The sequence below is a fragment of the Camelus ferus genome, chromosome 12, assembly GCF_009834535.1.
Source record: "Camelus ferus isolate YT-003-E chromosome 12, BCGSAC_Cfer_1.0, whole genome shotgun sequence".
In the NCBI taxonomy this organism is placed as follows: Eukaryota; Metazoa; Chordata; class Mammalia; order Artiodactyla; family Camelidae; genus Camelus; species Camelus ferus.
Window position 1 is genome coordinate 40,776,832 of NC_045707.1, and position 26,071 is coordinate 40,802,902.

At 34.8% G+C, this 26,071-nt stretch overlaps 2 protein-coding genes across 6 annotated transcripts in view; one reads left to right on the top strand and one right to left on the bottom strand.

Annotated features, from left to right (window-relative positions):
* The window catches only part of PARPBP (PARP1 binding protein), a 63,761-nt gene extending 57,981 nt beyond the window's left edge, over window positions 1-5,780 (bottom strand). For 4 of the 5 annotated variants that reach the window (XR_004324686.1, XM_032493491.1, XM_032493492.1 and 1 more), the window contains exons 1-2: window positions 5,636-5,780; window positions 1,888-2,043 (exon numbers count right to left, since the gene is read on the bottom strand). Coding sequence is in view for 4 of the 5 variants with exons in the window: in XM_032493491.1 (XP_032349382.1) it covers window positions 1,888-2,040 (153 nt within the window). In the remaining variant the exon portion in view is untranslated. Of the gene's footprint in view, window positions 1-1,887; window positions 2,044-5,198; window positions 5,396-5,635 lie in introns of those variants that run through there. The other variant, XM_006186044.3, reaches the window with a different exon arrangement.
* A 13-nt stretch (window positions 5,781-5,793) lies between these two features.
* NUP37 (nucleoporin 37) overlaps window positions 5,794-26,071 on the top strand; it is a 43,600-nt gene continuing 23,322 nt past the window's right edge. The window contains exons 1-5 of the mRNA XM_006186046.3: window positions 5,794-5,860; window positions 7,097-7,312; window positions 15,760-15,884; window positions 22,819-22,891; window positions 25,570-25,664. Coding sequence (XP_006186108.1) covers window positions 7,157-7,312; window positions 15,760-15,884; window positions 22,819-22,891; window positions 25,570-25,664 — 449 coding nt within the window. The 5' untranslated portion in view covers window positions 5,794-5,860; window positions 7,097-7,156. The remainder of the gene's footprint in view (window positions 5,861-7,096; window positions 7,313-15,759; window positions 15,885-22,818; window positions 22,892-25,569; window positions 25,665-26,071) is intronic.

Consider the following 26,071-nt stretch of genomic DNA (forward strand, 5'->3'; position numbering starts at 1 on the left):
TACACTTATTTGTATTACCCTCTATATAATGTCTGTCTCGCCTACTAGGCAATAAGTGTCACAAAGGGAAGAGCCATGTCAAGCTTTGTTCATCATTTTAACCCCAACACTTATCACAATGCTAGGCACATAGCTGAAGCTGAACAAAAGAAAAAAAGAAATCTGTGGAAAGGAGGAAGAGAGGGAAGAAATTAACATTTATATAAATAGCTGAACAATTGTATTAGCCTCCTTGCTGTTCCTTAAACATGCCAGGCATATTTGTACTTCAAGGCCCTTGCATCTGCCATTCCTTTTGCCTGGTAGTCCCCTCCCACAAAAAATCCCATGACTTCTCCTTTCCTCCCCTCTTGCAAATCTTTGTTCAAATGGCTACTTCTTGATAAGGCCAACCCTATTTCAAATTGCAAGAACTCCTCCACCCCAAACTCTGTACACTCGTTAGTTGCATCTCTGCTTTATTTTTTTCCCTGCAGCACTTATTATTATCTAAAATACTAAATATCTTATTTATTAGAGTATTATCTGTCTCTCCTCATTAGAAGGTTAATTCCATAAAGCAGGGATTTCCTTCAGTGCTGTATTTCTAATGTTTAGAATAATGTCTAGCACATAGTAAAAATTCAATAAATATGTTTGAAATAACTGTCCTACCTAAGATAGAATTTTGTCAAAGTTTTTCTATGTTCAAAATTTATCCTAATACACATTATTTTAAATATGCAAAACAACCAACTATCCATGCATAAGAAAAACTTTCTTTTACATTAAGATTATATAATTCCTAATTTTAAAGTCTTAAATCATTCTTCCTTTTTCAAAATGATGGTCCTATTCACTATTTTTTCTTCAATGGCTTTATGTGCCAACATGAGAAATGTTCAAATCTGTCAATGTCTAATTTGGGGGGGGGAGGGGTGTTTACTGGTATATGCAGTTTAAAAGTCTGGTAATTGACATATGGGATTAAAATAATTCATTAGAATGTCATTTCACTACCTAGCCCAACAAACCCACCGAAACTATTCCAACCCTCAAAAGTAGTTTTCTCTTACCATCTCAAACCATCTCTTTACCATCTTCAAAACATCAAGATTTTAATCTCCCTGGATGCTTCTTCGGAACTAACTTTCTTCTTCTTATATCTTCTCTTTAAATCCTCCCATGCAAAGACTTCCCTCCTTTAAGACTAGCATGTAAAATCCAAGAAGCCTTTCCTTACCACGCCAGCCTACACTCACACTTGTCTCATCTGAACACGTCTAATCCTTTAGGGAGAGCTTATTCCAAACATTAATTTGGCCCAAGCTAAATATGTAAGAATCACTTCAGATTAAAAAAAGGTTAAATGGTTAAAAAAGGACAATTTCCAGAGTCTCAGTGCAGATTAGGAGAATCAGGTTCTGAGACTGGGGCTGAGGAGCCAGGATTTTTTAAAAGCCCTCCTGAATGATTCTGATTTGCAGGTTGGCTTAGGAATAATTATACCATACAGTCTGAAATTAGTCATATAATACTTGGATTATATTTTAATAAACATTATTTATGTATGCCTTCTAGAATCTTATTTAGAGAAGTCTTATAAAATAATTTTCAACCATAATAATCATAATAGTTGCATGTTTACCTTAAGATTTTAAATTAAACATTAAATGTGCATGTCCTACGTTAAATTATACATATAAAGGCCTTATTTTGAAACAAATTATTTCAAATTCAATTGTAATATTTTGACACAGATATCCGAGGCATTTGTGAAAACAGCATATTGCTATTATCATAGGAGGGTGTATATTGCAAAGAAATTAATTTAATTAAGCTTATTCAAATGGGCAAAAACCAAAATACACTTTAAAAAAAAAGTTAACCTAAATACAGTCTACTAACCTGTTTGTTGTTCTCTGCCATGGAAAGCTGCAATGCCAATAGCATGGAGTCTGCACCACACACAGTAGTCCTCTCAGAGTTACAAAGAGTATGCCAATTCCTTCTGAACTCTCTAATCATATCCATAACAGACTTCTGGTTAAGCACAGCCATCCTCTTAAAGCAGGACAGAATACAATGTTAAAAAGACTTATTTTAATTGGAAATTGATATTTAACATATGTAAGGAAGCAGGGTTTGAGAAAAATAAGTAGTGAACAAGAAGTCATTTCATATTTACTAAGACTGCTTTTAATTAAATTTAGGAAAACAGAATAGAATTTCTGCCCAATCATACTTTCCTCTCCTTTATTTTTAAGCCAAATCTTTTGAAATAGCAAAATCTAACCTTCAATGTGAAAATTCATACAAAACAGATAAACACAAATTTTGCAAACTTGTAATAACAGACACAAATATAGCTAATTAAAGCTGTATTTTAAAAATATTTATTTTGAGATAGATAGCAATATCTGCGGTAGATTGAAAAAAAAAAAAAAAAGTCAGTTTCCTCCCATCCCTATATTTTTCCAAAAAGGATGGTCTATTTTCCACCCCTTTGAATCTGGGTCAGCCATGTGACTTGATTTGACCAATAGAATGTGGCAAAAATGCCATCATGGGAGTTCCAAGCCTAGAGCTTCTAGAAGGCCAGTGCAGAAAAGAGTTAATACAGCAAGCCTGACTACTATCCTTCGAAATGCACACTTACAGGGTTGACCCTTGATTGGCATCTGGGAACTCAGATTTCAGGAGGGTTTCCAGTAAGAATGTCTCACTGTGCCTAAACTATTTGTACAAACAATGTAGTTTACTCTGAATACACTCTTTCCTTTTGAATCTGGAGTTTGGGGACATAGAGGATACCTACATGTTCAGCCACCAGTAAAAACCCTGGGCGCGGAATCTGTAAAGAGCTTCCCTGACAGACAACATTTCATATGTGTTGTCATAATTTGTTGCTGGAAGAATCAAGCATATCCTGTGAGACTCCACTAAGAAGAGACTTATGGAAGCTTGTGCCTGATCTCCCCTGGACTTCTCCCCATGTACCTTCTTCCTTTGCTGATTTTGCTTGGTATCTTCTTGCTATAATAAATTATAGCCATGAGTACAACTATATGCTGAGTCCTCTTAGCAAATTACCCAACCTCAGGTGGTCTTGGGGGCCTTCACACAAGGCCTTGTAATTTTAGCTCTTACTCTCTTGCTTCTCTCAGAATGATGTATGAAGAGGTCCAAGTTAGCCCGCTGGAGAGTTCATATGGAGGAGAACCAAGGCACTCCAGCTGACAACCAGTACCAACCCACAGACATGTGAATGAGGCCATCTTAGATTATCTAGCTCCAATCTACCTGCCAGATGAAATACAACAACATAAGTGATCCTAGGCAAGACCAGCAGAACCACCTAGCTGAGTCCAGTTTAAACTGCTGATCCACAGATTCATAAATAAACAAAATGATTATTGTTTTAAAGCCACTTAATTTTGGAGTGGTTTGTTACACAGCAATAGACAACCAGTATAATAACAAGCTAATATTTAGAAGCTTTCCTGGTACCAGACACTTTTCAAACGCTTGGTATTTATTACCTTATTCAATCTTCACAAGAGTTTATGAAGAAAGTCTATTATCCTCATTTTACATCTGAAGAAAAGTATGCCATGTGTCATTCAGCTAGCAAATGACCAAATAGACCTAAGTCCAAGATGCCTAACTCCAAAAGCTATGCTCTTCAATCACTACATTACATAAGTTCTCCTGACAGACAAAAGCCTTTCAAAATAATTGGATGTAGTTTCAATGTTTATATATCCAAATCGATATGAGGCAGCCAATTCCTTTCTCTGAGTTTATAGACATGATTACTAAAGTTTTTTCCCCTACTTTCTGTTAAGTACCCTAGTCTCCAACATATTCATGTGCCATTATCTTATTTTGGGTATTTTACTTTACACATCCCATTTACTTACTCCTGTAATATTTTTTTCCTTTTTTTTTTAATGTGTTATAAACAGAATTCCAGTTGTTTACCAGGTATCTTGGGTTTGTATGATCAAAAAAAATGGGCATTTGCCATTTACAAAAAAATAATTTATAGACATAATCAGTGGTGCAATTTAAAAGTACAGGAAGAAGACTATAAGTTAAAATATCTACAAAAAATACAAATCCTACTAAACAGCTAAAAGTTATATTTATCTTCAAAGTATCACCCTCATCACTTAAAAGAAAAAAAAAGTGACAAAGTAAAGCTTCAGTGATATGATCAGTTTGCCTGAAATAAATCTTTTGTAGTAAACTATTTACTGGTATTTTTTAAAGATACTATGACTGTTCTGAATCCTGGCTCCACCACTTACAAGCTGTGAGAGCTTCCCTAAGTTATGTCACCTCTCCCTGCAGTCAGCTTGCTTGTACTGAAAATGAAATAATAGTCCTATCCCACAGGGTTTTTTAAAAAGTAAATGACATAAATATAAGTTAAGCTTTTAGAACAACGCCTTGTACTATATAAAATTCAGCAGTCATCCAGATGTCAGCCCACTTTTTGGAAAGGGTCAAATGGTAATCATTTGAGGCATACAGGCCATACACTCTGTTTCAACTACTCAATTTGACCTTGCAGTGTGAAAATAGCCACAGACAATACATAAACAAATAAGCGTAGTTGTGCTTCAGCAAAACTTTACAGAAAAGGAAATCTGACTTTCATATAATTTTCATATGTCACAAAATATATTCTTCTTTTGATTTTTTTTTCCCAACCATCCAAACATGTAAAATCCGTGCTTAGCTCAGGAACTGGCTACACAAAGACAGGAAGTGCCGCCAGTTTGCCAACCCTGGTCTAGTCCCAACTCTTCCAGTAGCTGGCTGGCTGTGTGAGCCCAGGCAACAAGCTTTACACCTGACTGCCTAGGTAGAGGTTTAACACCTTGCAGCCAGTTATGAGAAGTCAATGAAACAATGAAAATGCAAGCATTCTGAACGTCAGGCTGCACTATACAAAAACAGAAGTAGAAGGCGGCAGCGATAATAAAACACTTGTTTTTGAAAAACTGGATTCCAGGCTGCACTGTAGCAAAAATTGTAAGATGGGAAAATGTCACTGGGGAGGCAGTAAAATGGTTAAAATAACTACAGACCAGGGTCTACATCCAGGGTCCCCATTTATTGGTTATGTCCTTCAGTATTTAAAATACCTGATGAACATAAATTTCTCCATCTGTAAAACGGGGAAGATATCTCCTATTTCATAAACTTACCAGACGTTACTGAGACAAGTAAATAATCCCCTTAGTGCCGGGCACTTAGTAGATGCTCCAAAAACATGTCAGTCGTTACTGCTCATTGTCAGAAAGCAGGTCCTGAAACAGTTCCTTGGGAGGATATAATACGGAGAGGTCGAGAGCTGCGGGATTGGAATCTATATACGTCTCGGGACTGGAACCCTGGCTTCTTGCTTAACTAATGACTCTAAGTAGGGCTCTGTGGGCCTTCGGCTTCCAGTCTTCAGATGACCCCTCAGGAACTTCCAGCTCCAACCAGCACTGGGTCCTATGAACTCTGTTCAACACCCTCAGTCCAAAACAGGCTCCAAAGCAAAGACACTGCACAAATACGGCGCTTTGCTGTCACCGAAAAACCTTCACAGCGTTCCACTTAAAGTGCGACAGGCGCGCGAGGAAGAGGCGACACTCACCTGGCTCGGGGAAGACCCGGTAGTTGCGGCCTTGTCTGAAGAAAGGTCCAGCCAGGCTGCAGTGCAGCAGCTGTTCGAGTGGTCGCGGGTTTATGTTTTAAATCTCGCGGGAGAGCCCGGGAGCCAATCGCCGCTCCCGCCCTCTGACCCGGAAGCAGAGCCGGCGCGCGCGCCGCCCCGCAAGTAGCCACCATCTCCTCTCTGGCGGCTTCCAGGCGTCCTCTGGTGCGTATCGCGCGTGAGCCCAAGGGGGAGCTCCGCTACGCTGCTGGCTGCCCCGCACCCCCCCATCCCTGGGAGTTCCTCCTCTCCCCCAACCATTTCCACCCCTGTCCCCGCTGACCTCGGGTTCGGGGAGGTGATAGCAGGGTCTTGCGGGACTTGCCTCGCACTGGGAGAGGCGTCCGGGCTCTTTGCAGGGTCTTCTCTTATTTCCTCCCTCCTTTGCTCTAGTAATTTTAAAGGGGCAAGTCCAGCCCACCGTGTACAGTGAGACCCTGAGAATGTAATTAGACTGGGCACTACTTTAATGAGCAATTAGGGACCGAGTTTCCTGATATAAGATCTTTTGCATTTCCCACACCGATATCGTATTGCTTATCACCCTTAACAAATGTCCAGTCTTTGATGCCTACTCATAAGGTTACTAGTTTATAGACTTTCCGAAGTGGAACATTTCATATGATTCTGAGCAAATATTCATCAGGTGTTTGATGTGTTTGTTATGGAGCCCAGCTGTTTTCAGGACAACTCCTGCCGTCCAGTTAAAAAGAAAAAAAAAAAACAAAAACAAAAACAAAAACCTCTTTAAAATCCATAAGCCTCATCTGGGAGTGCTACTTCCAGACTGCACTCCAGGCCATGAAAGGTTGAAGTTTCGTGCCTGGTTTTATGAATATTATTTTTATATTACATTCTGGCACTCCTTTTTCCAGACTGTATATTTTGTATCTACTTAGAACTATAGCACTTTTCATAGTTGAATCATAAATAACCCTGGATGGTGAGCTCCTTCAGGAGTCTGGGTTTCTATTTTCTAGCACTGGTGTCCAACATGTAGTAGTCTTTCTGGCTCCTCATATGAGCTTGGCAAGCTAATGACTCAGTTTCTTCCTCTGTAAAATGGGGCCCATAGGTTATATCTCCCACTTAGGTTTATGCAAGTATTAGGTGTGATAATATCGGTAAAATACCTAACATGATGCCAGCAAATAGTGCTCCATAAATGTTAACTTATTAATTTTTATGAATGTATTATTAATGTGATTACATCTTTAAGTACTTGCTATATCTTTTAAACAAAATTTTTTGGTAACTTACTCTGCAAGTATCACTCAAAAAGTAAGTACTTTTTTTTTTTTTTGACCTTCCTGTTGCCACATCCTTATTTTGATTCATTTGTTGGAAATAGCTAACATTTTGACAGGTTTTATCTAACTGTGTCTGTGCTGTAATCCACAGTTTCGTGGCCTTGACCAATAGAAGTCTATTTTTACAACTGCACAAGTTTTACCATACAGGATGAAGCAAGATGCCACAAGAAATGCTGCCTACACTGTGGATTGTGAAGATTATGTGCATGTGGTACAGTTTAATCCCTTTGAGAGTGGGGATTCAGGAAACCTAATTGCATATGGTGGCAATAATTTTGTGGTCATTGGCACATGTACTTTTCAGGTTAGTATAGAAAACTGCAGTGAATTACAGTGAAGATATTTCACTAATAAGAAAACTTACACAAACTTTGGTAAAGTTTGGCTAAACTTTGAAAGTATATTGAATTTGAATGTTAAAAAAGTGATATGAAGAACTGCAGGGAAACACATTCCCAGTGATAACAGATGCCTGAGATTTGTGCAAACATTAAATAGGTAGTTAAAAAGAAAAATACAGTTGACCTTTGAACAATATGGGTTTAAACTTCGTGATCCACTTATACACAGGTGTTTTATTCCAATAGAAAGTACTAGGCTACACTGTTGGTGGGAATGTAATTTGGTGCAGCCACTATGGAAAACAGTATGGAGATTCCTTACAAAACTAAAATTATGGTTACCATATGATCCAGCAATCCCACTCCTTGGCATCTATCTGGAGTAAACTAATTTGAAAAGATACATGCACCCCACTGTTAACAGGCGCACTATTTACAATAGCCAAGACATGGAAACAACCTAAATGTTCATCAGCAGATGATTGGAAAAAGAAGTTGTGGTATATATATACAATGAAACACTACTCAATCATAAAAAAGAATGAACAAATGCCATTTGCAGCAACATGAGTGGATCTAGAGATTATCATACTAAGTGAAATAAGTCAGAGAAAGAGAAATATCATGTATCACTTGTACATGGAATCTAAAAAAATGATACAAATGAACTTACTTACAAAACAGAGACAGACTCACAGACATAGAAGACAAACTTATAGTTATCAAAGCAGAAAAGGCAGAGGGAAGGATAACAGGAGTTTGGGATTAACAGATATAAAATACTATATGAAAAATAGGTAACAAGGTCCTACTATATAGCACAGAACTATATTCAATATCTTATAATAACTTATAGTGAAAAAGAATATGAAAAGGATTATATATATGTATAACTGAATCACTATGCTGTACACCAGAAACTAACACAACATTGTAAATCAGCTATACTTCAATAAAAAAAAATTCCAATCCAGGTGTAACTGAAATTCTGCAGTTCCTCATCTGTGAATTTAACCAACAGCAGATCATATGGTCCTTAGTCCTGTAGTATGTATATATTGAGAAAAATCTATGTATAAGTGAATCCACACAGTTCAAACCCATGTTGTTCAAGGATCAACCATACTTAACACTGTTTTGTGAGAATGTTGTGAGTTGGTACATATACAGTTCCAAGAAGGAATCTGACACGTTTAATACATATGTATGTTTTAGCCGTCATTGGATTTGGTCGTTGGTGACACTCAGGCACAGCCTCATATTTAATCACCAAAGTAAGATTGCTTTGTGGTAAGCATGCTCTGTTTTCTCACCAGAAAGCTAATTCTACATGTAAGAGAGACTTTGAGCAATGAGAGGTCACCTCAAGAATCTCTGGTTAATCTTTGGTTATCAGAATATTATTCATGGAAGAGTATTTCTCAAATTAAGGTTAATCAGTGGGGTAATTTGGCAGTGACCAATTTTCAAAGATTTAAAATAACTTTATCGTCAAAAGTGATAATTATAAACATTGTAAATATTATTTCCTCTTTTACTCAGGAGGCAGTTAAGTATCTTACAGTATTTTGACATTGTAGATGCAGTTTAACACTTTACAGTGCAATAAATGTATTAGGTTATACACAGACTGTGTGCATATTTACCCTAAGGAGGAAGTACAAATTAAAAACTTCATTTTATTGATGTCTGAGTAGAATACAAGAGCTGTTACATTATCCCACATGTCTCTTAAGGTTGGGGTAGGAGTTTCTAGCTTTTAGACTAAATATGACCCTCAGCCAGATTTTAGCTGGACTACCAGGTTAGAATCATAAAAAGTCACACGGTTAAGAGAAATTATACAACGGTCTTGAAAAAAACTGAAGGGAAAACATTTTTCTAATGCTGGCTACTAAAGGATAAAGCAGTCCCCTGGAGGTGAAGTTGATATTTTACTTCATTACTTTTTAAATTAATAGTCGTGAGCATAGAATTGTATTCAAAAGTACTGAAAAAATATCCTTCATCTCTCATTTATGTCAGCTAAGAAATGTTGAGGGAGAAAGTCAAGAAGGGAGAAAAAATCAGGAAAAAAGAAAGGCAGAGGTGATGGGTGGCAGAGAAAATGGGAGCAAAGAGGGGAAAATGACAAAAATGAGAAAAAAAGAACTAGCAAAAAATATTGGTATTTCTCTGTTAAGATTTGTGGTCATATGCTTGTCCCTGTTGATCCTCAGTCCTGTGAGATTGGCAGTGTAGCTCTTACCCCCTAATTATCTAAGGAAAGAATTGGATTTTTATTAATTTAGCAAGGAATGAACATAAATTATATTTATACCAGGTACTGGAGTTACAGTTAAACAACTGTCCCTGTCTTCATGGAGTTTCCATTCTACTTCAAAGAAGTTCAGGGATTTATCTGACTAGTAACTGAAAAAACAATATCTAGACCCCATTTTCAAACCCCTGTTCTTTTCCTTCTATGCTGCTATTCAGGTAGGTTGAAACCAGAGTACAAACAGTTCTGGAAGAGAATCGAGTTTCAGTAATTTGCCCTTGGGGATTCAGATTTCTTCTTTTGAGTTATTTTTTTTTTTATCTAATTAAGCACTATTAAATGTTGTTCCTATTCTTTCATGCTAGGACCTTCAAGTCTATAGCACTCAACTTCTTACCCTGAGAGAAAACTACGTAAATGTGAATTGAATTGAAAGATTTCCACATTCCTATCAGAAAGGCAATCCTCATTCTAAGACTGTTAGGAAAACACTGCTGATACAGTGAATTTTAATTTCAACAAAGCATTTTTTAGAATTTCATGGTATTCTTTTCAATATCATGTTGGAAATTTAAGCCAAATGATAGTACTATTGATTGGTGTCATGTATTTGTGGAATACTCATTAAATGCAGATAGGTGCTGGGAACTGATGATACATACTTTAAAAAAGCAAGGACGCTGCCTTCAAGGAAATGTAAGGCCTTTATATGCTTTAAATATAAAGCAATGCAATAAGATAACTGCTGTAAAAGCCCTGCATGTGAAGGAATGAAGCGTGAAAGGAACCATGGAAGTTTCTAAGTCTATTCAAAGGGCCATTGATAATGAATTGCAGCCTCAACTGGGACTTGGATAAGAACACTTAACTTAGGCAAGCACATTGAATTTATATAGGACGTGAAGCCGAGAAGGATATCTAATTCTGTGCGTGACAGACTTCATTTAATAGATTTTTATTGAGCATCTGTTGTATGCCAGACTCCAAATATCATTTAATAGATTAGATTAATGGGCCAAAAGTTGAAAAAGTAAAATTAAAGATGAATATGAAGTCTTAAAATGCTAGACTGCTAGAAGGCAGAGTCATGACTTAGAGTTTCAGTCACCTGGATGTTCACCATGAAGCAGTGTAATGATTAAACTGCCAAAGGAAGTTAATTCAATTCTGTCCAGTAGAAATGCAGTGTGAGGCACAAATATAAATTTAAATGTTGTAGTACCCACATTTTAAAAAGTAAAAAGCAGGTGAGATTAATTTTAATAATATATTTTTTACCCAGCACATCCAAAATTTTTATGTGTAACCGATATAAAAATTATTGAGATACTTTATATTCTTTATATACTAAGTCTTTGAAATCTGGTGTAGATTTTTCACTTTATAAAGTGTACCTATTTCAGCTTGAGCTAGCCACATTTCAAGTGCTTACTAGCCCCATGTGGCTAGTAACCACTATGCTGGACAGCACAGCTCTGTATTCTCCTCTGTCAATTGACAATAATGTTTAATGTTTACTCAGTTCTTAGCAGTATATTATGATTCAAAGGAGGTAATGTATTTGAAGACAAGTTTCAGAGTGATAATAAAGTATTTTAAACTGTCAAGTGAAAGAAGGATTTGATTCAGAATGGTAAATATTTCTTGTGTTGTTTGTCAATTCTGTTTGAGTGGAGTTGTTGCTTATAATGCTTTAAGACTGATGCTTGAAATTGCTTCTTTGAATGTGTTCACCTAGGGGAGATCAGCTATGGCCAGATATTTGCCATCAATCAGTGAGTTAGACTTAGTCTGTATGGTTCCAGAGAGCAGAATTTGGAGCAATCAGTAGAATTTACACAGCTTTTGGTTTAATGTTAAGGAGAACTCTTCTAATAATTAGAACTCCCCCCCAAAATTGTATAAGCTCCCCCAAGAAGTAGGTAGTTCCCTGTCACTGGAAAATGTTCATAGAAAGATTGTGCAGACTCTTTTTTACAATGTTCTGCTAGAGATTTAAGCATTAGTTGAAAGAATTAAACTTGGTAAACTTTGCAATTTCATCCAGCTAAAATTCTGCATTTGGCCTTAAGTGGGTGTGGTGGGAGGGCCTGCCAATTTCAAATCCTTAGAATAGCCCTTTCATCAACCTGGCCTTGCCCCAACCTCAAATATGCTGGAGCCTTGTATAATGATTTGTATTATAGCAAGTTTTCCATAGTGTCTTAATTTCCTGCCTATACAATACTGCATACACCCCAAACTAAACACAAAATTGCATTCATCTCTGCCTATACCCGCCCCCCCCCCCCCACACACACACCCTGGCCTTTTAGTTGGCTCAATGGCAAACATTGCTGCCAGGAAAAAAGTTTTCACTGGTAATACATAAAGCCCAGGCTGTACAGTCCCTGGGATTTCTTTAGCCCCACGACCACCCAATGACTCCGTATACACTTTGGACAACAAATTATAGGACCTAATTGTCAATACTGTTGTTACAGTAGCAAAATAATGTTTGTTTTGATGGTAAAAACTTCATTTTTAGGAGATAGATTTGTCAAGTGTGGAAAAATAAATGTAACCTAAACTATGAAGTCAGCTATGATTAGTCTTCTAACACTTTAAAATTACTTAGTGGTTGCTCTTTGGCATATCTGGCTGTTAGCTATACAGTTATTATACAGACAAATTATGAGGTAATAAATTTTGACAGTGTTTTTCTTTCCTTGATAAATGCATTTGTGTTTCCTTTTTTCTGCTAACTCTGAGTTCAGCTGGAATTTAAAGTTATTTTCCAGGAGTATCTGAATTATGTAGAGAAAGATATATGTAATATATTTGTGAAATGCTTTGCTGGGATTCTAAAGGCTATCTTGGAAAATTTAACACATCCACTAGGATTCAATTAAACTACATATTACAAAACTTTGCATTTAGATTCAGGATGAATGAAATTCTTAGACCAGTCCTTCAGATAATTCCTATCTGTATAGACATATGTATTCTATTAAATATCAATTTTAATCTGCTCTGGATATTTTCACTGATATTTTATAGTATTATAAACTTTTGTAAAGGATAACTATTGTCACTTAACACAGAAGATTCCTCCGGCAAATTTGTCATGAAAAATTTTGCTGTAGTCTCTAGGCTCATTTACGGTTTTGATTTAAATAGCAAAACGATGATTGATTTATTTTAAAATTATATTTTAAGCTTTAAAATGTTTTAAACTATGTACTATGCGTATAAGATGTAAAGAATAATAATAGTAGATCCACGTATACCTACTACCTAGCTTAAAAGGAATATTAGCAATTCCTTTGAAGCCTACTGGGTGTTCTTTCCTTACTGCCTCTTCTGTCTGAAATTCTGTTTTTCTTCATTGAGTTATCATATGTGTAGGTGTTGCAAATCACTTCAAAGTTCATTTATCTTCATTGTAGTATGGTGTTTTATAATATGAATATACTACAATTAATCTATTTATATATTGGATGTTTGGGTTAGTTTTAGTTCTTTACTATTGAAAACATTGCCAGTATTCGTATTCTTAAGGCTTCTGTTTGTATTTTATTACCTCCTTTCACCTTTTTCCTTCCTTATATTTTGGAAGTTTTACATGCTATTTCTCTTTTTTAATGTTTACCGAATACATTTTAATATGCATACTTAATTAGAGTTAAAATTAACACCTTTAACTTCTTTATGAACAAAGCAAGGACCTTTGACACTTGAATTGTTATCATCCCCTCCAGACTTACTATTGTTGTATTTTATTTCTCTATTTTTCTTTTTATTGAAACTCACAAATTCATTGTTGCTTTATGTGGCTAGTATTTGTTTAGATTTACCCACATGTTTGCCTTTGATTTTTTACTTGCTGTTCCTTACATTCAAGCCAGCTTTTTTGGGGTCATTTTTCTTTAACTAAAAGCACATCCTTTACTACAAGAAAAATAAACTTCTTCTGTAAAGGACTAGATAGTAAATATTTTCAGATTTGCCAGCCATTTAAGGTGTCTGTTGCAAATTCTTTGTTTTTTACAACTCTTTAAAAATATAAAAATGATTCTCAGTTTGTGGACCATCCCAAACCAGGCCATAGACCAGATTTGGCCCTTTAGCCATGGTTTGCCAGCCCCTGCTTTAGGAGGTCCTTTAGTGAGCCTTTATTAATGCCAGCCCTTGGTTTTTGTTTTTATGAAAATACTTTTAATACAGCTTCATTCCTGAGAAATAGTTTTGTTGTGTCTACAATTTTACAGTTTTTCCTGTAATTTTGAAGATATTCCACTGTCTTTCTGCATTCATTTCTGCTAAGAAATTGATGATTGTTCTAATTATTATTCTTTGATAGGAAACCTATCTTTTCTTTCTGACTCCTGTTGTTAAGACAACTACCCCTGCCCCTCTCCCCTTTGCTCCCTCTCTTCTCCTTACTCCCCCCCCCAAATATATGTGTGTGTACTTATATGTACATGCACATGTATGTATATATCATGACAGTTTGTGTGTTCTGAAGTTTTATGATGTTGTGTCTAGCTGCAGATTGCATTTTATTTAAGCTGCTTGGGATTTATTTGTCTTTCTAAATATGCATATTGGTGCCTGTTCTCAAGTGTGAAGAGCCCTTTGCCCTTATCTCTTCCGATATTGTCTCTTTCCCCATTCCCTTTATTCACTTCTTTTACAACCCAAATTGAATATATGGTGAAAGCTTCTCACTGAATCCCTCTTAATATTTCTTTTTGTCTTCTCTTTGCTACTTTCTTAGTAATTTTTTCAAATCTGTCTTCCCACTCCTCTAAGGATTGATTTTTTTTCTCATTATGATATTTTCACCTAAAAGTTTTGTTTGGCTCTTTTTAAAATTTACCTGGTCATTTTTGGTAATCTCTTCTTGGTTACTCATGTTTTTTGATTACCTCTTCTAGATCCTGAAAAATACATCTTTTTCGGTATCTTTTTTTTTTTTTTAATCTAATGTCAAATGCAGGTTTGATTCTTCTGTTTGTGTTTGTGGTACTTTATTTTCATATGTAGTAGTGCGTCTATATAAGATCATATTTGATTGAACTATATCTGTGAGAACTTTATGAGACCTGGGTAGAGGAGTTCATCCAAAGAATTTGCCTTTGTCTGTCAAGTACTTGTAGTCACTATCAACATAAGAACATTTTGAAATAAATTGTCATTTTCTGGAGCAAATAGTTAATGTGAATTCAAGCCCAAAACTCATGTTAAGACCAACCAGTGGTTGAGATTTCTCATAAATGACTTTTTCTCTTTCTTGGCCTTCACCCGTGGTAGACAGTTTACATGGCACTTTTGGTTTGTTTGTTTTTTTCGCTACTTCCCCTTTAAAGGTCCAGGATCTATACCTCGGTGCTCAGTTGCTTCTCTGGATTTGGATTTTGCTTTAGTTTTGTAGTCAGAAAGCTTTTCAGGTTATCATCTATATTGCCAGAGATGACTTGACTTTTAAAAATTCATTTTTTTCCCTCATCTTCCCATGAGGATAAACTTAAATTATTCTAGTAGTACTGAGCCAAGTAAATAAGCCAACTTTATTAAATATCTTACCCAGAATCAAATATCCAAAAGACCAATCATTGTTTGCATATTCATAATTCATAGAGTGTAATAGATGAACAATTTGTAGCATCTCCCACATGAACGCTGCCATGTATAATACTGTGTGAAAACCATTGGTACTCATAATGACTTTGAAGCATTATAAGGTACAGAGTATCTTGTATATATCAAAACTTTATATTCGGTGTATATTTTTTATATTGTCAGTTGATTAACCATGTATGGTAATTCATTTACCTAAAATGTTGTGATTAGAGCATTCCATTTTCATTGTGTTTGCTGTGAAATGTATTTACTATTAGGGATAAAATCTCTTCTAAGTAAGGTAAAGTCTAACTTGTTTATCCTTTGTTTTCTGGTTGCTTTAGAAAGTTATTTAGTGAGGCTTAGACAGCTTTGGATATTTTTGTTACTGTTCAACAAACCAGTTACATCTCAGCGTATAATGTGCTTTTGAACTTCTCAAAAGAATATGTGTGGCCCCCTGATAAATTCTTCATTATAATGAAGTACAGAGTTTTATATTGTTTGTTCTCATAACTTATTAAAGTATTTACTATGTATGCTTAGGAGGAAGAAGCAGACATTGAAGGAATTCAGTATAAAACACTGCGAACATTTCACCATGGAGTTAGAGTTGATGGCATAGCTTGGAGCCCAGAGACTAGACTTGATTCATTGCCTCCAGTAATCAAGTAAGTTTAAAATTATTAAATGCAGCATTTGTTAATGTCCTTTGTGTTCATAGAGATTTTTTTCTTCTATTTCCATTCCCCAACCCCAGGTATTAGGTATTTTAACATTTGCTGTTATTTCATAATTTAGGCATATTGTCTGAATTTGTGATTTAAATATACATCCATAACAGTGATGTCTTGAGCATGTGTTTGAGCCTAACTACAAAGCTCCTTCTGTGAGATTCATATGAATCATTTGAAGTCTTCATAGATTCTTCACTGAATTTACCACTTACTGAAAGTACTACTCTGTTAAAATAGCTAAATACCCCATACATAGACCAAGGTCACATTTTCGTGTTTAACAATACATGAAAATGTAATCCTAATCCTTGTGCTTCAGTGTTTGTGAAAGCATTTGAAAAGAATGCTTTTTGAGAAAAATCTTATCACTCTTGCTGAGGTCTTCTTCACAAAGGCAATAATATGTCAGATTATTTAAGGTTTGTTATGAAGCACTAATCTTACTTCCACAAATGTCAAAGCTAAAATATATGTCTTCTTTTAGTAAACAGTATTTAGCAACCATAATTTAGCTCTTACTGAGCTAATCTGATTTTTTTAAATTAAGGGATAATTTACATACAGTAAAATTCTCAACTCTTAAAGGTGCAGTTTGATCAGGTGTTGACAAAATACACATACTTGTGTAACCTACATGCTGGTAATAACGTAGCATTTCTGTCACCCCCAAAAATTATTTGTGCCCCTTCCCAGTTAATCCCTGCACCCCATCTCCTGCCGAAGCAACTATTGATCCAGTTTCTATTACCAGAAATTAGTTTTGCCTATTCTAAAACTTAATTTAAATAGAATCATACAGAATATATTTTTTGTGTCTGGCTTAATGTTTTTGAAATCTGTCCATGTTGTGTGTTCTCCCATAAATGGATACTGGGGAAGTTTCCAGTTTTTAGCTATTATGACTAAAGCTGCTTTTAGTGGATATATGATTTCTTTTCTCTTAGTAGTAGAATTGCTGAATCAGAGGGTAAATATGTTTTCAAAAATACCAGTTTATACTGGTTCTACCGTTTTATATTCCCACCAATACTCTAAGGATATTCAACTTGTTCACCAACTTTCCAGTATTTATTGTTGTCAGTCTTTTAAATTTTAGCCATTCTGGTTAGTACCACAATGACATTTCCCTGATGACTAATGATGTTGAACATTTTCTCATGTGCTTTCTGGCTGCTGTCTAAGGAATCTTTCCCTATAACAAGATTGTGAAGGTGTTCTATATTTTTTCTAGATGGTTTTACAAGTTTTTAGCTAACTGAATTTTGTATAATCAGTACAACAGCTTTTGTCAACACATGTAGGTTATTATCAACAGCCAGTGTGCTGTTCATTTCCTTTTATATTAAAAGGAAGTGTTCACAGAATCTGGAGCTAAACAAGAGTCACTCAGTTTCTTTGCATTCTCTAGCAGATTTTGAAAGCTGTAGAAACTCTTCCTGTTTTTTTGCTTTGGGCCTATTTTCCTATTCTCCATTTAGTGAATTTGCTGTATTGTTTCATCTTTTTTATTGTTGTTGCTTTTTGATAACCTGCCTCAAATCCTTTTGGAACTATGTATATATAAATAATAAATTCAAAACATTAATCAGCCATCAATTTTAAAGACAGCACTTTTAGAGCAAACTGACAGCATAATTTGTTGTTTTCAAATGAGTTACATATTTTCATTATAAAAATAGTACACACTCTATGAAACTTAGGATATAGAGATATGTTTTTAAAATGCCATCTATATACCCAATTCATAAATAATTTTGCACAATTGCAATGTAACTATATATGTAAGTTTTTATGCTTATTTTACTTATTTTTTTTTCACGGTATTCCAAAGTAAATGTTTTTTTTTTCATCACTGAATTGTGGCCTATGAAAATGACTGAGGTATAACTTTATATCTCTCTTACTATCATTAACTTTTGTCTTATAGTTGGAAAGAAATTCTTCCTAATGTTTTATCTTTAGCATTTATTTGCCTTAAGTTCTGTTCTCTCCCAATCTCTCTCTCTCTCTTTCCCCCTCTCTCTCCCCCTCCCTTCCTCCCTCTCTGCCTCTCTCTCCCCTGCTTCTCTTTCCCTCTCATCCTCTGCCTTTCTACTTTTTTCCCATCCTGACTTGCTTTTCTTTCTCATTTGCTGGAGAGTAAACTGTTCACTTTACTTCATTTCTCTGAGGCTTTCTAGTTTAATTAAAGGATGACTTAAATATCCTTAATATGTATAAGCGAAAGCAGTAAAGATTTGGAGAAAAGCTGAACAACAGATGGTTGGCTATAAACTTTGTGGATTTTTTTTTAATCCTAACATTCTTTCATTAATTATCTTTTTAAATGTATTCTTTGACTGATGTAACTCCTTTGTTCTCTGATGCTTCTACGGAACTTGACCTCATTATACTAGTAATACCTTCTTTACAAACCTTTTGCTTGGAGTATTTTTCTTAAAACCTTCTAGAATAGCCTTTATCAGTTTTAGAGATGATATTTTGAACAGAGATTTTTAAATGATTTCTTTAGGACATAACTATGAGGAACTCTCCTTTGGGAGACCCTCATATTAGTAATACTATTCTAGCAAATTTTTTCTAGAGTTTCTTCTGAGTGGGGAAATAATGGATACCCCAAACAATAATGAGACAAATTCAAAGGAATAGAATTAGGTAAAATAAGCCTTGTTTCTTAGTTTTTCATATCTTTTATTTGTGTGTATGAAATATAGCATACATGTCCCAAAAGCCAATAGGATATATATGTGCAGTTTAACATGATTGTAAAACACATACCCATGTAATTAATGATCACCCAGCTCAAGAAACAGAACATTGCCAATACCGGCGATTCTCCATGTGCCTCTCCTTAATCAGTCTTCCCTTTTACCCTTAAAGATAATCATTCTTGTGATTATTATGACAATTATTTCCTTACTTTTCTTTATAGTTGTATCAGCTATTTATGCATCCCTAAACAATACAGTTTACTTTTGCCTACTTATGAGCTTTCTTACAAATGGAATAATAATATTATTTTTTGGCCTTTTTTTTGTTCACTTGACATTATGTATGTGAGTTTCTTCCATGTTTCTAGTTACTGATCTCTATACTATATAGTATTCCATTGTCAACATACTACAATTTATTTATTCTGTACTTCCAGTTTGGAGCTATTATGAATATTGCTGCTTTGAACATCCCTTTACATGTATCATATTATGTGTTCACATTTCCATAAATATATATATTTAGGAGTAGATGAATGCCAAACCATTTTGCAAAATGGTTATATCCTTAACATACCCAAAACATAGCAGCTAGCACACATCTCTTCAGTGTTTATTAGTCCTTCTTATTCTCTTCCCCTCTTTCTTTCCTTGTCTCTTCTATCTAACAGAGGTGTGAAGAATGGATGGGATGATGGACTGAGAAAACTGAACTAAAGGAAGGCTGACTAGCCTAGATTGGGGATATTGGACCAAATTAGAGAAGTCCTTGATATCAAAGCTTGGGCATTAGTGACTTGTGATACCATGTGTGTGCCAAAGGCAGCACAAGAGAGTTTTTGGTTTTTAAGAAATGTGTGTTGCTATCAGAACCATAGTTAAATTATTAAGTGGACCTGGTTGGGTTCAGCCCTCTTTTTTCCTTCTACCTATAATGTACCAAGTGATAGAATCTGTTTTTATAATCCATTGTTAATTAAATATAAGTATTGATTAAATTAAATTGAAGAAGCTAGGAATACACATTTGCATTTTGAAAGAGAATTGATAAAGTACTTGCATTTATGAACTGAACACTAACACTTATGAAAGGACATGAGAAGTAAACTAATTCAGTTTATAAAAGAGGAAACTGAGACCTAGAACAATTGAGTGCCATACTCAAGTCACATAGCTAGGAAGTGGTAATGGCAAGACTAGGCTGAGCTGGTTAGTCAAATGAAACCAAGAAGGCAAAAGACTTGTACACTAAGAACTGCAAAACATTGCTGAAAGAAATTAAAGGAGACAAATAAATGTAAAAACAGCCCATAAAGACTTAATTATATTAAAATGTCCATTTTACCCAAAGCAATCTACAGATTCAGTGCAATCCCTATCAAAATCCCAATGATATTTTTTACAGAAATTAGAAAAAGCATCCTAAAATTCATATGGAACTTCAGAGGACCCCCACATAGCAAAACAAATAAACAAACGAAAGCAGCAGCAACAACAACAACAAAAAAACTTAAGAAAAACAAAGCTAAAGGCCTCACCCTTCCTGATTTCAAAACATATTACAAAGCTAGAATAATCAAAACAATATGGTACTGGTCTAAAGACAGATGTATACACCAATGGAACAGAATAAGGACCCTAGAAACAAATCCTCACATGAATGGACAAAAAATCTTTGACAGGTGTCAAGGCTAGATAATGGGGAAAGGACAAATGGTGTTGGGAAAACTGGATATCCATATTTAAAAGAATGAAGTTGGAGCCTTACCTTACACCATATACAAAAATTAACTCAAAATGGATTAAAGACTTAACTATAAGGCCTGAAACTATAGAACTCCTAGAAAAAAGCATAGGGGAAAAGCTTCATGACATTGGTCTTGGCAGTGATTTCATAGATATGACACCAAAAGTAAAAGTAGACGAGTGGAATACATCAAAGTAAAAAGCTGCACAGCAAAGGAAACAATCAACAGTGATAATGGCAACTTGACGGAAGGGGAGAAAATATTTGTAAATTGTATCTGATAAAGAGTTAATTTCCAACATATTTAAGGGACTCCTATGATTCAATAGCAGAAAAAACCCAAGTAGTCCGATTAAAAAATAGACAAAGAACTTGAATATACATTTCTCCAAAAAAAGATATACAGATGTCCAACAAGCATATGAAAAGATACTCAATATTACTAATCATTAGGAAAATGCAAGTCAAAACCATAATGAGATACCACCCGTACAGTTAGGATGCTTACTATCAAAATAAATAAATAATAAGTGTTGATGAAGGTATGAAGCACTGATTGTAGAAATGTAAAATGTTGCAGACACTATGGAAACAGTATGATAGTATCTCAAAAAAATTAAAGATAGAATTACATATGACCTGCTAATTCTGGGTATATACTCAAAAGAATTGAAAGCAGGGTCTCCGCTATTTGCACACCCATATTAATTGCAGCATTATTCTCAGTGGCCAGGAAGTGGAAGCAACCCTAATTATCCGTCAACAGATGAATACATACAGAAAATATGGCCTATGTATGCAACGTAATCAGCCCTCAAAAAGAGGAAATTCCAGGGGAGCGTATAGCTCAAGTGGTAGAGTGCATGCTTAGCATGCCCGAGGTCCAGGGTTCAATCCCATTACCTCCATTATAAATAAATAAAAACCTAATCCCCCCCCCCCCCAAAAAGTAACTTCTGTCATCTGCTACAGCATGGATGAACCTTGAGGACATATGCTAGTGAAGTAAGCCAGTCACAAAAAGACAAACACTGCATGATTCTACTTTATATAAGTATCTTAAATAGTCAGATTCTTGGAAACAAAATAAAACAGTGGTTACTAGGGAGCAGGGCAAGGGGGAAGGAGGAGCTGTTCAATGGATATAGAGTTTCAGTTTTACAAGATAAAAAAGTTCTAGAGATCTACTGCACAACAGTGTGCATAAACACTACTGTAGTGTATGTACTTAAAAATGGTTATGATAAATTTTATATTACATGTTTTTGACCATGAGATTTTTTTTTACAATTTAACATAGTAATCACAAGAAAAATTGTAAAAATACAGAGAAAAAGAAATTAAATTAGTGCTTAGTAAAAAAAAAAAAAAAGAATCATACAAGATTAAAATTTGTTTCCTATTTATAAACTGTATGATGAAACTACTAAAATGAAAAACTACAGAGCTGCCTCTAAATTACTTAGTGTTATTTCTAGGAAATGTGGATATTTAGAGAGGCTTCCCTCCCCAGTTACTCACACAGACACACATACATATATATATATATACACACACACACATATATATATACACACACACACACACACACATACATATATATATATACATACACACACACCACCTCATCCACCTGGGTTGTGTGTCTTTCCCTCTAAACTTAAGGAGAGGAGATTGGAAAATTTGAGCTCTCGTTATGAATATTTCACAATAGCATAATCCCAGTTGTGAGGAGAAAAACTACAGTTGACCCCTGATAATGCAGTGGGGGGTTAATCTAAGTATAAATTATAAACAGCCCTCCCTGTCCGAGGTTCCTTCGCATCTGAGGATTCAACCAACCACGTACTATGTAGCACTGTAGTATTTACTACTGAAAAATATCCACATATAAGTGGATCCGTGAAGTGCAAACCTATTGTTCAAGGGACAGTTGTACTTTATTTCACTACAACTTTTAATTTCACCTCTGAGAAAGCCTTGGACAAAAGAGGAAGTTAATTTTTATTTCTTCCTCGGCCATAATCTGACGTGCTGAGAATTTAAAACTTTTAGGGTTAAAGGCAAGCTGGTTAAAAAATAGTTGTTTATTGCTTAGATTTTATGTTTTAATGTAACATATATTGATGTACTTCTAACAATGCCTTAAATACATTTTTATTATTGAAGAGACAGATCCAGAACATATTAATGTTGTATGTTTTCCCAAAAAATGTAAGTGCCTCCTACTTTCAGTAATGATTGTGTAACGTTTTTAATAACAGAGCTGCAACGTCTCCCTTCTGCCCTTCAAAAAGCATGATTATAAGTTTATGAAAATGGCTTTGGCAATTAGAGGGGGGATTTGATGGGAGGGGTAGAATCTTTACTTACATAAGCCCAAAATGGGTTTGTTTTCATTTTCTTGCAGATTTTGTACTTCTGCTGCTGATATGAAAATTAGATTATTTACTTCAGATCTTCAAGATAAAAATGAATACAAGGTATGTTGACAAGTATAATTTGTAGATCTTAGTTTATTTTAAAACATGTTTATTTTTGCTTTTTTAATCAGATTTATCCCAGTTTAGGATGATTTTGTTATCTTTAAAATACGTAGTTTAGGATTTCATTTACTCTATTTTAGGCTATAGTAAGTAACTAGGTTCATAGTGAGGACTGCAAATTATAAATCTGATATCACTTACTAAATTAAAATATTAGGTAGGCACAGCAAATGAGGGAGAATTAGAAATTCAGTATAACAGACATGAACACACATAGAGTAAGAGTTGAGCTTCAAGAGGACAAACTCAGTGCAGCATAGTGCAAGGTAGATTACAAAGTGGCTTAAAAGCACAGACACAGGAGCCAAACTACCTGGGTTTAAAGCCCAGCTCTACCATTTTAGTAACAGTGTAATCTTGGTCAAGTTCCTGATCTCTTTGTGCTCATTTCCTTACCTGTAAGATGGGGATAATCATAGCATCTACCTCATAGGATTATGAGCATTGACTGAGCTAATTCATGTAAGACACTTAGAACAGTGCTTTGTACTTAGTAAGTCCTATATATGTGTTTTTTCTATTAGTATAATAAATAGCCCTGTAAAATAAGTCAGAGAAAGACAAATACTATATGATCTCATTTACATGTGGGAACTCATAGAAACAACAGAATAGAATGGTGGTTGTCAAGGCCTAGGGAGTGTGGGAAATGTGGAGATGGTGGTCAAAGGATACAAATTACAGTTATAAGATGAATAAGTTCAAGGAATCTAATGTACATCATGATGAGTATAGTTAAAAATCCTTTCTTTTACTTGAAAGTTTCAAAGAGCTAATATTCTTACCATAAAACAGAACTGATAACTACGTAAGGTGATGGAGGTATGAACTAACCCTATTGTGGAAATCATTTCACTAATCCTGTTATGGTAATCATTTCACAATATATATGTATCAAATCATCATGTACGCTTTAAACTTACACAGTGTTATATGTCAATAATATCTCAATAAACTGGGGGGAAATTAAATAAATAGCTCTCAGTTTGCATTGAAATTGAATCATGTTTTGTATAAGAACAGTATTGCCTTATTGATTTTCCAGTAAATCAAAAACATGAATAATGTTATAAAAGAAGGATAAACAATAACCTTTCTGTTCATTTAGAGAATAGTAAAAGTTACACTCTAAACTGTATGCAGTGGGCTATCTACAGTTTTACCATAATCCAGTGTACTATATATATTAGTTAATTTAAAGCTGTACCAGTGAATAGCAAAGTGTACAAATGGTACATAAAATTTTGACCCATCAAAAATTAATAGTTATATTTGCAACAACAGGGATAGACCTTGAGATTATCATGCTAAGTGAAGTTAAGTCAAACAGAAAGACAAATATGATATGTGGAATCTACAAAAATGATACAAGTGAACTTCTTTACAAAACAGAAATAGACTGGCAGACATAGAAAACAAACTTATGGTTACCAAAGAGAAAGTGGGAGAGGGATAAATTAAGAGTTTGGGATTAATGTATATAAAATAGATAACTGACAAGGTTCTATTGTATAGCACAGGGAACTGTATTCAATATCTTGTAATAACCTATAATGGAAAAGAACCTGAAAAATAATAGATTTATATATATATATATATAAAGATAACTGAATCACTTTACTGTACACCTGAAACTAACAACATTGTAAATCAACTATACTTCAGTTAAAAAAATGTTAATAGTTGTTAACTATTATTATTCCTAGTTATAATTGGCATTAAATATTAAATGTTAATTTAGTTTGGCTTGTAGGCTTGTGACATAAGCTCTGAAGAATGATTTGGAGGACTTGAGTTTGTTTGAATCAAATCCTTTTTTTACCTGATGATTTATTTCTAAGTTGTAAGTAGTACCAAATAGAACCACTTTATTAATCTTAGACCTGAGATCAAATTTGAGTGTTTGGAAGGAAAGTAGGAAGCAAGAGTTATATTCCATTAAAATTTTTAAATACCTGATCTCTGACAGGTCTGTTTAGGATTTCAGTTATAAAGATTTAGATTAATTGAAACTTGCCTGCTCACAAAGTCCTTTATCTTACAATTTCCTATTTGTTCCTTCTATGGCCAGAAGAGGATTTCTAGGTTGTTGTGATAATGGGCTTATAATACTAGCTGTCTCCAGTGCTGGCAGTTACATTGAGCAAGTAAATAAAGACAGTGGCCAGTGAGTTCTATCCTATGTGTTTATTAGGTAGCAGCCAGTGTACAGAGTAGCATGTATGAGGTAAAGAGTCAAGTGGAACTCCTGTCTCAGTGCCCCTAGAAAGTTCTTCTTGCTCTCACTTTTATTTAAGCTTTATGTAATAAGTGAGAAATGAGGTGATATGAGGACAGGTACAGTAAAAAAAAAAAAAAGTGTGTGTGTTTTTGTAAGACATGCACACTAGAAAAGAAAGATCAAGCTAACAGCAGTGTGTTGAATGATCAGCTTCTTTCCAAGATAAACCTTCCAGAAAAGTGGGTGTATAAATCATGCTTTAAAAATAGCAGATTGCTAAAGAAATATTTATAGAAAAGAGAAGCATGCAATGAAAGCAATGAAGTAAAAATATTAGGTAGGGATATTGTAGATTATTTTCCTGTGTTCTTAATAACTTTTCCTCTTATGTCAGGTTTTAGAGGGCCATTCAGATTTCATTAATGATTTGGTATTTGATCCCAAAGAAGGCCAAGAAATTGCAAGTGTGAGTGATGATCATACCTGCAGGTATGTTGCTTATGTTATAACCCGATTTTTGAATTTTCATCTTATTTTAATGAGAATTACATTTTTTAAATTACAGAAAATACAGCTTCTATATATATTCTACAAAATGTTATAAAAGAAGCATACTTTTTTTAAAACTTATGTATGGCACGAACATGAGTTTCAAAACCAGTGAGTTGAGTTCTCATCCCAGTTAATAGAAACTTCCCTTGCTGATTCTTGGGTGCCTCTCTGCCTATTATTTTAGATTTGTGCATTTATGAAATTTCAGTATATATTAGGCCAAACACTGGACATGATGAGTAGGATAATAAAAGGCAACTGCCTTATTGTGAAGTTATTTCACAGATCCTGTCTGATAAGTTAGTGTTAAATGATGAACTGAGAATATCATTTGCTAAAGCAAG